The sequence below is a fragment of the Siniperca chuatsi genome, linkage group LG8 (assembly GCF_020085105.1).
Source record: "Siniperca chuatsi isolate FFG_IHB_CAS linkage group LG8, ASM2008510v1, whole genome shotgun sequence".
Lineage (NCBI taxonomy): Eukaryota > Metazoa > Chordata > Actinopteri > Centrarchiformes > Sinipercidae > Siniperca > Siniperca chuatsi.
Window position 1 is genome coordinate 20,534,754 of NC_058049.1, and position 16,816 is coordinate 20,551,569.

The following is a 16,816-nucleotide window of genomic DNA, read 5'->3' on the forward strand; positions in this document are numbered from 1 at the left end:
AGATCTGCTCAAGAGGCTTCCCGGCATCATTTGTATGGCGTTTTCTAACTGCTCTGAGCATTTGTGGAAAAAAACATAGCTCGCAAGAGCCAGAGAGCATCTTGCTGGATGTGGAGTACACATGAGGAGGCAGCTGGAAGTCTGAAACACCATTAAAGATTGTGTGTCACTAGACAACTGCAAGGCTAGAGTTAGCTCACCAGGTAAATGAGACTAACCACTATGTATGTATGCCACAAACAAGCAAAGAGAACAAAACAGAGGGTTAACTAAAAGCTTTAATGTAATGTCAAACACAAAAATATTAACTTTTAATGTATATATGCATCATGATATAAATGAATCTAAAAGCTATCATAAATAAATATGTGTCACTTGGGAATGCTTTGGCTTTCAAGCAAGCATGCACTTCACCAGGCCAAACTGTCATTGTCCAATTGTAGCCTCTTGTAATTCTAAGAGGAGTATAATATAAAATACTCCTGCATATTCAAGGCTAACATAAAAAATAATATTCCCAATGCTGGAATCATCCAGGAAATACAAGAAGAGTAGAAAAAACAAATCAAAAAGGCTACAATAGATGTAATCTGGTATTCAGGACAATAAATCAGATACACGTGCCCTGATCAATATTCCATTCATTATCAGTGACCCCTGCTGAATCAGCATTGGCCAACAGCAAAGACGGATCTTCCAGATGCTGTATCCTTGTCCTTCAATAGAGTCTCTTGTGAACAGTAAAAGGACATTTATAAATTCTCCTTGTAACTCAAGAACCAGTGAAGACCATGAAGGTTCAGCTCCACTTCAAGTCCACAATCAAGTCTTTTATAAAAGGTGCATGACTCTCCTCTCCAGATCCACAGCACTTTGTCTGTAAAATGCTGCTTCCTCTCAGGAGAGGTGGAACAGGCTGTGGCCGACCTGTGAGGCGTACATGGCCAGATGTGCAGCAGGGAGAATGGGGCTGCGGCCAAATGAGCAACCCAGTCCGTAGAGTGCTGCTGATCCAGCCTGCAGGTTAACACTGAGGGGAAAACCGAAGGACGAGAAGCCTGGGTGGAATACAGCTTTCGGCCCAATGCCAGCAGCTATTTTGAGTTTCTCCACTTCGGCCTCCTGAAGCCTCTTAGCTTTAGCTCGTCTGTTTTGGAACCAGATCTTGACCTGGGTCTCAGACAGCGACAGGGAGGAGGAGAACTCGGCCCGCTCGGTGATGGACAGGTACTGCTTCTGACGAAACTTTCTCTCCAGGGCCAGGAGCTGTGTGGTGGTGAAGGGCGTGCGAGGCCTGCGGTTGGTTTTGTGCTTCCTCAAGGGGCAGACTGCTGGACTGAGCTGCCCTACAGGACATGAGAAAAATGAGGCTGTTTCATTTAGAGTTAAATAACTGAATGAGGGCTGAAAGGATTAGTCGATTATTCAATTACTAGACAATAATTTTGATAATCGATTGATTAATTTATCAAGGTAAAATGCTAAACCTTCCCTGTTTGCTGCTATTTAAAACTGATGATTTTTGGGTATTGGACAGCTGATTATCACCTTAACCTCTGGGGCATTGTGATGGGCATTTGTCATTATTTTCAGAATTTATTTAGACTTTTTAAATTAATTAATTCTAAAAAATAAATCAGATGAAAAAACATATTCCTTTATTATCAAAAAATATTGTCAGGTGCAGCCTTAAACAGACAAAAAAAAAGAAAAATGACCAAAAAGTATTGAATATTTAAAAATTACATTAAAATTTTATCATATTTTTTTTCTGCCTTTCATGTGTATTCCTTTGCATTTAAAAAAATTGAATGAAACTGTATATTGATTTATATATTTATTAGGCCCACCTCCCCTTAAATGTAATAGTTATGAGGAGCCAGGTGCGAACAGGGATTTTTACCTCCAACCTTTCATGTATAAATCATGTTGGACTGGATCCTTCGTTGGGTGATTTAAGGCAAGCAAAGACGTAAATCGATTACATAAACCATTATTTAACAGTAAATCCGTATAAATAGATCTTTCAAGACATTATCCCGGATCACTTACGGGGTGGTGTTGACATCTTAACGGGGCTGGATATCCAAGAAGCACAGTCCGCTCGTTCCGATGGCTCTGATTTGATAGATACTAAGTGTTGGGAGAACTCATCCGGTCTGTGCGCCTGATCATCGCTTATAGAGTAATTTCCGTATTTTCTGTCCGTGGCACTCAGCGGCCTCCTGTCCGACATGAGCGCCTCCACGCTGAAGGGAAGGCACGACACCTGCGCCGTGCGCTTCGTCAGCCGCGGTGGCTGTACATCCTCATCTGTTGAAAACTCGTCTCTCCAGTCTCCAGGGTAAGGCATGCTTTCTTTTTGGGAGGCCGGGATCGATATCTAATTCCAGTCCAGAAAACACATAACGTTTTGTCACGGAGTGCAAACATGCAGCGTCCACACGTTGAGAAATTCGGAGTAAGCTGTCGAGGAAGTTGTAACAAAGTTGACAAAATTGGTGTTGGAAAAACTTTGGGAGGTACTCGAGACTTTCAGCCAATGATGCGTCCTGATCCCGGGGTTGGGGGAAGACTTGTGATTGGACGCGCTCTGGACGGGATCCCAATGGTGCCACGCCCCTAACTAGACAGCAGGTCAGCTGCACTAATTATGCAGGAAGAAGATTGTTTCTTGAAAATAGCTCACAAGGTTTTATCATAATTACTGAGAGTAACATACTGTATTTTATTCACTGTGCTAACTGTAAATCCTTAGTTGGCATTAAAAGCACTGGAAAAGTCCTGTCTTATGTCCTGAATTAATGCATAAGGACTTTGGATGAGACTGAGGCCTGGTATTTTGCAGAAAACTACTAATATAAGTAAACCAATCCCCTGTCTGCTAAACTCTACTCCATCTTGCAATTAGGCTGGTGGATTGTCCTGGCTGTGTCTCCGAGCATCAGCAGCACCAGGATAAAAAGCATCAGTGGGACATCTGAAGAGCTGTATTTCCACTTAACAAAAGCTGACAGAGCTCCTAATTCAAGCCCTAACTCGCAGTACCTGACACACCAGTTGTGGGAGTAATCACAATGGTACTCAATAACAATCATGGTGCTTTTAAATTTCAGATATCACTATACAGCAACCACACTCTTAAATGTGAGTCAGTTGGGAGATGGATTTTGGTTTTGGGCAGGCTTTAAAATGACTGTCATTACATTGTTATTATTAACACCTTGTAATTAGGTCTGTGGAATCCGGTTCTTTTAAGCAGGATTTAACGGTAATGATGGAAAATTGCTACCTTCCTGAGGTGTGTGGCGCCCGCTGCGATTAGTCCCAGTCTCTGCTCTGTCAGTGGAGACAGAGGCGTCTCGTGCCTGTTTGAAGCTCATACATGTAGAGCTCCAGAGTATTAGGAAACATCATGAGAAGTACAACAGAAGCTCTATCCCTCCTAAACATGGCCTCTAACCACTCACTGATGGGATGAGGCGATGCAACGTCCTGAAAACCAGCCAAAAAGGGCGTGGATGTTAAAACTATTATAAAGAGATGAACAGCAGAAGGTTTAATATAATTCTCAGTGAGATTCAGTGTTCTTTCAGCCAAGAAAAGACATGCACAGCAGCTGATGCAAAATTAATGTGCTTATTGCATGCTGTGTCCTATAGTCTGCTCCCAGTTTCTATCTATACACTTGTGTCTGTCTCCTTGTCTACTGTATGTGTCTCTTTCATATACAGATGCCCACACATACAAAGGCCACCTGTGAGGTAACTGGAGTTTGCTGTCCAGAGCTCTGTGATCAGCCCTCAGAGAGACTGTGTGCCCTCTGTAATCAGCAGGATTACAGTGGCATCAGGGTCTCAACTCCCCAGCGCCTCAACATCATTAGTCTCCATATGAAGCAAAGTGAAGCAAAGTGCTCAAGTTTATGGAGTGCACGGACACATGGGTGTGAGTGTGTGTGTGTATGTGTGTTTGAAATTTAAACAAAACTGAAGAATTTAGGAGATCAAGACTTATTGGAAACATTTACACACAGGCTAATAACAACAGCTATATTTCTGTAGAATCCAATTAGCTGGAAAAATCTAGTTCAGGGGGTAACAAACAGCAAGGTGGTCAGTTGTAGGTGTATAATGGTAGTAGTAAAACTGGAAAAACAATAAAACTGTAAATTATGATATTATTTTTAAAAATCACAATGTATCAAAATATGAATGTAAGCATTGCCGTTCTAAGACCATGTCATCATGTTGCATATTATGTTCTTGAAAATAAGGGAAAAAATGTTTAACTTGCTAATCAAGTACTGTATAAAATTGTTTTAAATCAGTAATTAGCAAAAATGCATTGACTATACTGTATCATTGTATTTTACCACTCAATACTGGGGCAGGATAGGGGAAATACTACAGATAAACTAAAATATCGCTTTGCTTGAATGAATGAGTACATGCAAAGCTCATAAAGTAAAAGCAGTCAAAGGGGGACACAGCCTCATGTGAAGACGTGTAAACACTCTTGGAGTGGATCTATGCAGAGAAGGGTGTGTGTGTGTGTGTGTGAGTAAATAAAAGTCACAGAGACCGTGTGTCAGAGAGCTGATTGGTTGGTTGATCCAACTTCTTGTTGAGAGGCAGATTAAAATGGATGCATTACCAGAAGCAGTAATATCAGTAGTTGAAATATTAATACTAGCAGCAGTAGAGGAAGTAGTGGTTTTGGCTATTGCAGTTAAAGTCATGGTATCTGTAACAGCAGCAGAAGCAAAGTTAGCAGTAACAGTGACAGAAATTGCAGTACGGAGGTACATTAGAGGAAGAAGAAGCAGCAGTTCATCTTTTTCACTGTTTCATTATATTGTCATCCATAGAATAACAGTATTGATGTGTTTGAGCTTAATTAGTTAGTCTAGTACCTTAGCAAATAACCAGAAGTAGCCTGATTTTTAAATAAATTAAGGGTGATCCAGCAGTGCACAAGATGCCCTCTATGATTTTCCACCAGTGTAATCTGTCTTTGTAGTCTTTCCTCCAGTAACCAGGGTCTGTCCTGGTTACTGGAGGAAAGACTGCTGGGTCTGTCTCCCATTGTGGGGGGAAGACACACAGGAGAAGTTACAGACAGAGCTGGTGCAACCTGACCATCCAAGAAAGGTTACAGAGTCAGAGTCTCTCCGTATGGGGTAGAGCAGCAGCGGACCAGAGAGCTAACGTCCTCAGCTCACATTGATTGCCCCAAACACCAATTAGCAATGCTCTCTCTTCCACCTCGCCTGCATTAGTTCTGCTAGCAACATTGTGGAGTACGCGTACACACACATTCACACATAAAGGTACACATACATGGCTCAAATGTCTACAGTTTGCAACTGTAAAATCTTTGTCATTGTGAACATCAACACTAGCACTTTTTACAAAGATCCACATGCACTTGGGAGGCTAAATCAGGAAAAAAGCTTCTTTAGATACCTTTTATCTATTCTCTATTATCTTTACAGGATGCAGACAATTATAAATCATGAGTCATGTACTGAATATTCCTGAATACAAAACTCAGTCCACAACTTGGTGTCTTACATGTGAAATATGGTCATATAAACTTCCACACAATTTTACAAAGTGAGGTTTGCGTCTATTTTAGCCATGGCGTTATTTCCAGGACATGTTTCATCATGTTCAAAGCTGAGTCAAACACACTAACTACTGCTACACACAGCAACCCACAGACTTTTTCACTCAGGCCAATCAAGACTGAATCAATATTTCATCTGGAGACAGTCAAAATAAACTACCCATAAAAAAAGAAAGGCACAACCACAGACAACTTCAAGATAACTGATGTTTAATGTCGTTATAAGTACAGGGTAGGATGGATTACAGCTAAAAGCAAAATGAGCTCTTAAGATGTTTTCCTGAATCTAAGGAGAGGAGTTTATTTGGGGTGCATTATAAAGCTGACACCCACCACTCCCAAAGCTGTTTATTTACTGGAGCATGGTGGTTAGAGTGTACTTTCTTTAACTGCAGTCTTGTTCTACACATCAATGTATATGAATGCACCTCTTAACTTTGCAAAAACACATTTCCAACATCATAACAGTGAAAAGCAGAGAAGAAGACTATAATCAGTTGTGTTCCCTGAAGCTGATTTAAATTAAGGTTTAATCAATGTCAGAATTTGTATTCTGACAAGGATCCATGGTGGGAACTGATTAGGACATTGCCATACAAATGGAAACGGAGATACAGGGCTTTAGTCCAGCACTATCAAAATTAAACTGAGGTAACAAAAGTATACACAAGTACCCTAATTATGCTACTTTTTGTTTTAGTTCTGAAGTATAACATGGCTACTGAATGCAAATATAATGTCTTTAATCATCAATCTGAGAGGGTATTTATCTCTTGGGATGCTGTGTTTTCTCATTATTGCTTCTTCAGGCCCCTCAGTGAGTGCAATCATTACTTCATGGTTAGTTGACGGATCTTCATTGTGTTTCCACACATTGCTGTTCCAAGCAAGTCTGTTTATAATATTAAAAAAGCCAAAACAAATTACACTAATCCCCTGACTGCCAAAAGCACTGCGGCTACAGTAAATCCCCATCTCACCACAACAAATTACAGTCATGCAAATGTGATAAAGTATCTCTGAGTCTGGTACTACGACAAACTTTTTTTAAACTTTGACACACATTTACTGCAAAAAGCCAACCACAAATGTGTCATTCTGAACTTGAAACCTGAAAATGAGCTGCAGCTTCATAAAGTCACACTTGTGCATCTTCAAAACACATTAACAAATGGGAAATATTAGTCATCATATGATTAAGATCACAAGTGACAGAAATATTACACATACAAATAAGTGTGCTGCTGTATGGCTATTTAAGGCTCAGTGCTGCATATTTTAAGCAATGAGAAAGTAACAGAAACTTCATGTCACTGTACTCTTTCTCTTCCATGTGCAAATATGTAGCCATTATACTGCATGAGCCAGTTTATAGGCATCATCATCTTGCTTAAATCCATTCAAACTGTAGATCAATGAGCATTGTTAGCCATGCAGAGAATAAGTGTGCTAAAACATGTAGACAGAAAGTAAAGTGCATAAAGTAAACCATGTCCTTAGCTTCCTTTACACTTGAGAACCACTTATACATTCTGTCTCCAACCCCTGTACACACAAACACAGGCACCATCTGCAGAGAGTGAGAGTGGCGCCTTTCCGCATGGCTTTGCTGGCTCCTCCAGGCAGAGTGATTACACTGTAGTATAGCTACAACCAGGTGATCCACATGTAAAACATCACCTTTCCAAAACTATCTTGCCCTCATTTGTCATGGCCTCTGGACATTTGATTTTACAAATGACAGAAAGTATTCACAATTACTACACATTAAAATATCAATGCAATTAAAGGTACAGGGGAATCTGTGTTGTACCCTGATAAGAAAAGCGTTATCTGTGATCTACTGGCTGCTAAGACTTTAGATAAGGGTAATTAGTAGGCACATTTTTTGGCAAATTCTAAATGCATTACCATCTCAAGTGAATACAGTATAGATAAGCTCCATTAAAATGAAGAGCAGTTTGTAAATGCCCACCAAAAACACAAAAATCACATATCAACTACACATTCACACTGATTGAGACAAGATTAAAGGAAGCATGAACCACTCCTTTTTAATTTTGACCAAACTCAGGTCAAAATGATACATCATTGTGTGGTATTTGTATAACATGGTTTACATTTGCAAGTCTGGAGGAAAGCTTAGTGGGTTAATGTGTCTTCTGTTTCCCTGCAGATACCACCAGAGCTAAAAGAGACATTAGCACTTCACAGCAGTTTGGTCTTGGCTTGCAAAGGGATGCTGCCTGTACTCAATTAAGGCTGATGAAACTCTGTGACAGCGTTTGTTTTTCCTGCAAATTTCAACACCCTGAACTCTGTCTGGCAGTGAAAATAATTAAATGCTCTTATGGAGTTGGTATCTATATAAATCACGAGGTACCATAATCGCATTTTGGTTTAGCAAGATGTCATGGTGATAATTCTTTCAGGGATGAAAGTAAGGGACGTGTTAATATGCTGTCAAACCACATACTTTTAAAATTATGTGGTTGCTTCTCCTAACTTGTTGGATTAGGGTTAACATCAGACGAGGCAAAAGTTACAACAAAATCTCATGAACATTTAATTAGAAGGTGTGCATTTAAAGCACACTCATTCACCATGTTGGATTCAGTTTTCTGTATTGGCCATGTCAAGACTCTTTTTTCTCACAGCACTCTGGGGACTTTGATAGATTAGAAGCCACTCTAATCAATATTTTTAGCCACACTAGCAGCTATCTATCCATCTATGGATGGCAATGTCGGTCTGTCAGGCACTCCACCACTTTGGTCCAGACTGAAATATCTCAACAACTATTGGATAGATTGTCATGACATTTTGAATAGACATTCATGGTTCCAAGATGATGAATCGTAATGACTTTTGTTGATCTCCTCACTTTTCCTCTAGCGCCATCATCAGGTCAACAAATTTCAATTTGTTCAATATTTTTGTTTATGACCAAATACCTGCAAAACTAATGACATTCCCATCAGCCTCATCTTTACTTTGCGTTTAGTGCTAATTAGCAAATGTCAGCATGCTAAACTAAGATAGTGAACATAGTAAACATTGTACCTGCTAAACATTGACATGTTAGCATTGTCATTTTGAGCACGTTAGTACGCTGACATTAGCATTTAGCTCAAAGCACCACTGTGCCTAAGTACAACCTCACAGAGCCGCTAGCGTACTTCGTAGCAGCTAAATGCAAGGCAAGGCAAGGCAAGTATATTTTTATTTATTTATATAGGACCATTCAGACACAAGGCAATTCAGAGTGCTTTACAGGAGCATAGAAATATTTTAAAAATAGGAATACATTAAAAATAAGACATTAAAAAATATTAAAATTGCATTTAAGACAATAAAGACAAAAAGTGAAAACAAGCAAATAAATAGTTAAGGATTAAAAAAGAAACTGCATTTAAGACAATAAAGACAAAAAGCAAAAGCAAGCAAATAAATAGTTACAGATTAAAAATAAGTTATGTATCTAATTTATTGGCAACCCGCAGTAAACAATAATGTTTTAAGCCCTGATTTAAATGAGCTGACAGTTTTAACAGACCGGATTCTGGACGAGCTGCAGCTGTCTGAATGATTTTTTACTGAGACCCGTGAAGACACCGTTACAATGGTCTAGCTTGCTAAAAATAAGTGCATGAACAAATTTTTCTGTATCTTGTTTAGCCAGAATCCTTTAATTCTTGCTATGTTTTTAAAGTGGTAGTAGGCTGATTTTGTAATTGTCTTTATGTGACTGTTGAAAGTCCATAACTACAACAAGATTTCTGACTTGATTTGTAGATTTCAGCTTCATGGATTCAAGGTGAGCACTGACTTTTAATCTTTCTTGTTTGGGGCCAAAAACAATTATTTCAGTTTTTTCTGTGTTCAGTTGTAGAAAGTTCTGGCACATCCACTCATTGATATTGTCAATACACTTATTCAGCAAATTTAAGGGACTGTAGTCATGTGGTGACACTTTTATGTACAGCTGTTTGTCATCTGTATGGTAGGAGATAGTAGTCCATAATCTGAGCAAGAGGAAGCATGTATATGTTGAATAAAAGAGGCCCAAGAACAGACCCTTGAGGAACTCAACATGTGATTTTTTGTCTATCCATATCATGATTTAAGCCAATTTATCACAGTGCCTGAAAGTCCCACCCACTTTTCTGTCAAGCAGTATCTAATTGTCATACCAAAACCGAAATTTTTGATGCGTCACTGCTCAGATTTAACAAGTGCAGTCTCGGTGCTGTGGTGTTGTCGAAATCCAGGCTGAAAAGCATTAAAGAAACTGTTTTGCACCAGGAAAGCGTTAGGTTGCTGAAAAACAACCTTTTCTATGATCTTTCCTAAAAAGGTAGTTATAAATTACTGAGGCATCCAGATTAGACTTTTTTAAAAGAGGGTTTATAACTGCAGTCTTCTGGGCCCTGGGAAAAAGGCCTGACTGAAGAGAACTATTGACCATCTTTAGTACATCTGATGCTATGCAGTTAAAAAATTAAATCCTAAAAGAAGCTTGTAGGCGTAGAGTGTCAAGGCAGTACATAGTAGGCCTAAGGTTTCAAACAATTTCTGTCAAGGCTGCATAATCTAGGGAGTGAACACGTGCCAAATTAACTAGAGTAGTCTTATGCGTAGGCACAGGTGACAGCCGTTTTGCCCGAGATGGAGTTATAGACTGTTTGTCTTATCTTTAGAATTTCATGAAAATAGAAGCAAGTCATTACATGACTTGGTGGATAGCAGTCCAGGAGGGACTGATGCTGAGGGGTTGTCAGTCTGTAATTGACAGTAAACGGTGCGTGCATTGTTATTTTCATTAATAATCTCAGAGAAAAATGCCTGCCTTGGCATTTTTTAGTTCAAAATTATAGCTGCAGTCTCTCTTTATAGATATCATAATGAACCTGGAGTTTGGTTGGCCTTTCTACACTCTCTTTTTTGAGCTTTTACCAATGTGGCATTTCTCCATGGTGCTTTTTTCTTACCAGAGAACTTTGATCTTCATGGGGGCAATGGCATCAGAAACATTCATAACATCAGAACTGAAACTGTTTACAAGATCATTGACAGGAAGTGAATTTTTTTGCTGTGGCAGGAAACAAATCAATCAGATCAGATCAATCGTCTGATCGCTCTGATTACTCTACCCGCGGCTTCCAGCTTCGCAGCTCTAAAACAATGTCCAGAAAGGAAATATTCTTACACCTATTTTCCTTATTAAACAGAAAAATACAACTGTACACCTTCTGAATTCACGTTTCTCTCTTTCACCGAACTAAGACCTGCTTAATCGCCTTGTTAACTCATGGTAAAACACACTTCATTCAAACTTGTGTTAGATGTGAAAAATATTAAGGATCTACACGCTGTCGCTGCCTCTCTGATGCCCGACCTCCCTCTCGCTCCTCTGCCACTTGATGCCTCTCCTGTCCGGTCCGAGCTGCTGTAAATCACCTCGGTACTGTATTCAGGTACTGTATTCATTGCCGTCAAACTGGCCTCCGTTGGTCTTGGAAGCTGTGTTCGGTCCCAGTCCGTTGCCCGCTCACCTGGCTCAGGTTCTGGTGCTCAGTAAGCTATTAGGGCCGCTAAATTATCTGCATGGCTAACTGAGCTAACTAGTTAATGGGAGTTAGCAGCAGTTATGACCTGATATGTAATATGCTGTCCCCTATTGATTTGGAGTATGAATTCGACAAGTGGAGTGTAGTCTCAATTATTACATATTGCCCCATTCAATTTTGTGAGGATATGACTGAGTAAAAAAGATGGCACAAGTTATCGTTTGAGCTAGCTCGCCTGCCAGTTATTTTGCTCTCAGCCAACAGGTGGTTGGCTCTCTATTTAAAACTGTTTGTCCTGCCAGAGTCTGCAGTGTAACAACACAGCTCTCAAATCTGCTGACATTACCAGGTATCTCACTCCCATTATCACATTGAGCCATTTCAGTCAGGATGTGGTACAGTAGTCGTTAAAACATAATGAATCATCCATCATTATCAGAGGCAGAAGAACCACCAAGCTGCTATCTAAGATGCAATCTTCTGAATAAACTCAACATGCACTCCAACCTCAGAAAGCTGCTTAGACTCCAAACAGAGGCTTTGAATTTTAAAGCTGCAACAACAGAAGGCGACTTTATGTAAACATGAATTCACAAGCCCAAAAAATACTTAATACACATCATAAATTATTATTGTTTTACATTACATTTTATAGCTCAGTGTCTTTTACTGGTCTCCTCTCTAACACTGTTTCTGCTGACTACCTAATTTTCTGAACAGGTCCTGTACAACAAACTGCACAACAAACTGTTGTGCAGTTTGTTTCAAACTGCACAACATCCTGGGGCCTCTGTCCATGTAAACAATGCAGCAAACCGCTGGTCAACAGGCTTTGCAGTGTGGTCTGGAGGTACAGCTGCCACAGTCTGTCAGTCTCCTAGTAGACCGCAGCTCTGATTAAAAGGCCTGTTTAACTGCTAATCACCGCCCCAACAGCCATTTATCCTCAACGCTGTAAAAACACTCTCTTTAAACCGCCTGTTTACTGATTCAAAACCACCAGCTCAGGCAGTACATCAGCCTATGAACTTAAAGATTTGTTTCTGAAAGTCAAAGCATCTTCATTACTCAGTACATCCATGCTGCTTGTTCTATTATATAAAAGGAAACTGATAAAGTTCCCAAATCATGTTTTTATATAATATGTTGTTCAAACTAGCTCAATTAGTTTGAGAGTGTCATCAAACTTGTTATAAATGATAGGCTGCAAGTGCAGGTAAAACATGTTTAATTATAGGGATTATATGACGAGGTGCTAGGTAATGAGAAAAAGAATCACATTAATGACCACAGGTGACAGGCCAATGCAACAATGTCTTAAAAGTGCCAATTATCTATATGACAAGCCTATAAATATTGAAAGGCTATAACAAATGTCTTTGTGAAAATGTGTACAGCTGTTGTGAAAAAAGGGTCCGTAACTACTGTACTTGCAGACGCAACACTTCTCTGAACCTTAGTTAGAACTCTGATAAGGCCGCTATGTTGTTTTCATGGCAGAAAAGCATAAAAAAACCCCGACTGGCCTCTAAACACAGAGGCAATGAGGCTCATCAATCCAAAGATTAAGAAACTGCAGAACAATTTAAAGTAAATTGTCCATGGTTTAACAGCAATTATTTTACAGTTAAAATAATCACAGCCATATGCTACTCTCAAGTAGATTTACTAATATAAATCCTGATAAAACTTGAAACCTCTGGTGACAGATTCATCACTGAAACCTTTGGTGAACAAGTTCAGGTCAATACCATTATTTAATATTTTATTTCATGTTTATTAATGAAAAACACTATAACTGATTGAATAAAGACAATAAATCCAGTTGATCAAAAATAAAAAAATTGCCAAAATAACAGATGATTTCAAAACAGTCTTTCAAAATCATCAGCACCATTCTCTTTTAAAACATGTACAGTAACAGCAGCTGACAAAGTAGCAGCTTTTGTAACCATATAAGATTCCAAATTAGGTTAGTTTATGAGACAAAAAGTACATTTTGACAGTGAAAATGTATAGCACTCATAGTACACATCATTACTTAATACAGTAAGGATGATGCACCACCCACAAGTACAGACATTTATTAGTTTTCTGATGTTACTATAATAAAATTGGCTAGTGAAATTTCTGTGAGAGGGTAGTAAATGGGAGTGAGTCTATAGTATAAGAGTATATAGTGTTGTGTGACCACTAACTGAAAACTACCACAGCAGACATTGATATTAGAGAAGGTGGTGCCCTCTGGTGGATAATTAAGAGAGTTTTATCTGAGTTAATCTATTGGTAATTCCTGCAACATTCTGTACTATGGGTTGGTGGACTCAGTATCATAAATAACTGTTCAATCTCATGCAACACAACTTTATATTTTTGAGAAAGCTATTTGTAGTGTTATTATACTTTTAATGTGTACATAATATTTTGTCCACCTATTGTAATTGAGGGGGACAAAATATTACAGTATGCTCTGACACATTCACAGCCTACAATGAACAGTAAATGCTTAACAAAGGCTGCCTGTACTGGTCTGCATTTATGAGTAACTCGTGTATAAATCTTAATTTGCCAATATTATGAAACTGTAAAATACCAGATTAATTAGAATAAAAACTTTAGCACAGCTACTTGAATATGGACTCTTTTAATAAAATACCACTGTCAACTGAACATTGAGTAAAAGACTGTTGACAAATACATTTTTATGCAGATTGCTTAATGGTCTCGCAGCACATTACCAGTAAGCACAAACACAGATGAACCACCAAATTGTGCCTTGTTGTAACACTGGTTTTCAACACCCCATGCATAAGGAACTAAATGTATCCACTAATTAGAACTTGTGGAGAAATACTGATATCTTTTAGATAAAGTGACCTGCTATGGTTGTGGGCCATTTCAGTCAGTCAGTGCAGCCTCAGTTGGCCTGGCTGAGGGCGGCCAGTCTCTGTCTGATAAGCTGGTTCTCCTCCAGCATCCTGGAGATGGTCCGAAGAACTGCATGCTTGGCCTATCCAGGACAGGGGATACATTCCCAGGAAAAAAAGACGGAGTAATAAAAGAGCTTGGTAGTCTGGTTCATGGGTACAGAGGATACAATATACATGTGTGTCTGCATGGTGGATGAGGTGCAGCAGATTCAGCGGTTTTAGTAAGAATTTTCACAGCAAACAATCTGACTTGTCATAGCGGGAAAAATACAGGCGTTACTGATAACATTAGTGATGGCTCTGTTCTATTCGAGTGTCTCAGTAAGCCATGACAGTGTACTAAATGGAAGTCAGCCATCATTAATTTTATAATTTACACCTGTGCTTTTCCTATTGTGACATGTCAAAATGTCTTCTGTGAAAAAGGTCTATGTTGCCAAACTTTTCACTGGATTTAACCAAGCACATACTCCCTTTCACTTGTAGTATTGCTAGTATTAAAGTACCAGTATTAAAGTCTAAATTAAATGAATATTTCAGTAGTGATATGTTATCTAAATATCACATATACTGTATATGCTGTGCAGCAAAGCCAATGAGTGGGTTCTAGATTACTACGACTGGTGGTTAAATTTGAAGTGATTGTGGCGCACACGTTAATGTTTACCTCCAAGATGCAGCAATATACAGTATAGGTGAAAATATTGCGCCAGCAATAATGCTCATGTTTGTCTTGATGAGTGGGAGGCACAGCCCACCTCTGTGCACTTCTAATCTCCATTGCCATAGTGAAAGCTCAACGGGAAATGGTCATCTTAAAATCAAGTTACACAGTCAAATATGCATACAGTAATGACTTGTTGGTTCTGGAGATTTTTAATGTAGTGGGCCTAACGGAATTATGGAATTGATATGTTGCCATGTCTGATTTTCTGTTTGTCATTAAGTTGAACCCAAAATAGAGTTCAACATAATTGAACAAGAAATGTTTTTGTGTATAGCTTTTCCTGTGTTCAGTGTCTTCTCCCATTAATCGTCATCATTGTGCATAATGTATACTTTGCATAGGCCCTACCTTTTTCTTCTCGTTTATAGCTTTGCTGGTGGGTCTTTGGGAGAAAAAGAAACCATCTCCACCAGCAGAGTCAGAATCAGTGCCAGCACCTGACAACAAAGAAACTAGATGTCAATATGAGGCTTCTGCTGACAGTTTAGTCTCCCCGCAACATATAGTACTAGTTCATAGCTTATTTAGGCTTAGTTTTACCAATTTTTACAAGATAAACTAGCTCATTTTGCTGGATTTACTCTAGTGCACAGGCAAAACGTACTGCTAGCCAGCTAGCTGACGTTACAGCTAACCTACCAAGCTAACTTAAGCTAACCTATTTTAGCTAGCATTAACAGCAGCATTACATTGGGTTTCTCCTCCTCGGCTCACAGTTGTCTTGGTTTTATTTGCGGCGGGCTCGAACATCCATCTACTCGGTGTTTTGTCCTCATCTGGCGGCTTTTTGGACAAAGTGCGTTTGTTGAGCTTTGGAAATTTGACTTTTAAAAGGGACCGACTTTTTTCACCTCTAACATCAGCCCGCTTGTTCCCGCGCTTGCCGCTCTGGCACTGAGAGGGGGTCTGGTCCTTGATCTGGTCCGGTTGTGGTTCATCTCTTTGACTGGAGCCCGGCTGTGAGCTAAACCGGGGCACATACACAGTCCTAACTGGCGACATATTTCCCCCTCTAATGAGACTGACGGGAGACACTTGTTTTACCTTGGCCAACTGAGTTTTGCTTAATTGCTTTGTCCTTAATTGTTCTTGTAGCGCTGTCAGCCTGCAGTTGGCAGTATTATTAGGGAGTCGCTATGTAAAAGTCTCAAAAAGCCACATTTCTATAAGTTAAATGTGTAAATTACACCCATACCTGAAAAGCCTTAGCTACGTTTATAGCCTGAGAAAATAAAGCAGCTTTCCCAAGATGCAGTAGTGGAGGAAGTACTCACATTATTAAGTAAAAGTACATAAGTATCATTAGCAAAATGTATTTTAAGTATTAAAAGATAAAGTACAGAAAAATGACCCCTATTAGTGTTATGATATATTATTATAGCTGATGCATTAATGTGTAAGTAGCATTTTACTATTGTAGCTGGGCGAGGTGGAGCCAATTTTAACAATTTTATATACTGCAGCTTAATCTATTAATGAATCACATTTTTAGTAAGCTCATCATAAGTTTTGTACGTCAAATCTTAATTTGTAACGTAGTGTAATGTAGTGGAGTAAAATATTTCCCTCTGAAACGTAGTATTTTTGAGTACTTCAAAAAGCAACAAGGAGCTTGTTCCGAGCAGAAGTTTAGATTGAAGACAAAAACCACCATCTATTTGGAAGACCTCCCAGTTGTAATAAGCATTTCAGTACTCTGAAAATTCAGCCATTGTTTATGTTTAGATGTATTAGGGTTGTAAAATCTCTCAATGACCTCATCCATGACATTTTGTTGCCCATGTGTATACTTTTCACTTAAGAAAAATAGATCTTTTATTAGACTAGAAAAGGTTTTGTTGGGGCACAAGAAGTCTAGGTGAGCTAAATAGCACTCACCAAGGCCTGAAAAAAGCCGCAGCCTATAAATACCTCTGACCTGATTCAACCTAACCCACCAGATGTGCCAAAAAAGTGCC

At 39.1% G+C, this 16,816-nt stretch overlaps 1 protein-coding gene across 1 annotated transcript; it reads right to left on the bottom strand.

Moving 5' to 3' along the window:
• Positions 1-260: 260 nt before the first annotated feature.
• LOC122880840 (homeobox protein MSX-2-like) lies at positions 261-2,582 on the bottom strand. The gene is made up of 2 exons (XM_044206355.1): positions 2,053-2,582; positions 261-1,346 (listed from the first exon to the last, which is right to left on the bottom strand). Exons 1-2 carry the CDS (start codon positions 2,351-2,353, stop codon positions 898-900), a joined length of 750 nt encoding a protein of 249 aa, XP_044062290.1. The 5' UTR covers positions 2,354-2,582; the 3' UTR covers positions 261-897.
• Positions 2,583-16,816: the final 14,234 nt, after the last annotated feature.

What these genes read in the sequence shown, in the direction of transcription:
- LOC122880840 (XM_044206355.1), bottom strand. Translation starts at nt 2,353, where the DNA reads ATGCCTTACCCTGGAGACTGGAGAGACGAGTTTTCAACAGATGAGGAT. An exon ending in TAAGATGTCAACACCACCCC is followed by an intron (nt 1,347 to 2,052) that starts GTAAGTGATCCG and finishes CATGTCCTGTAG; the next exon opens with GGCAGCTCAGTCCAGCAGTC.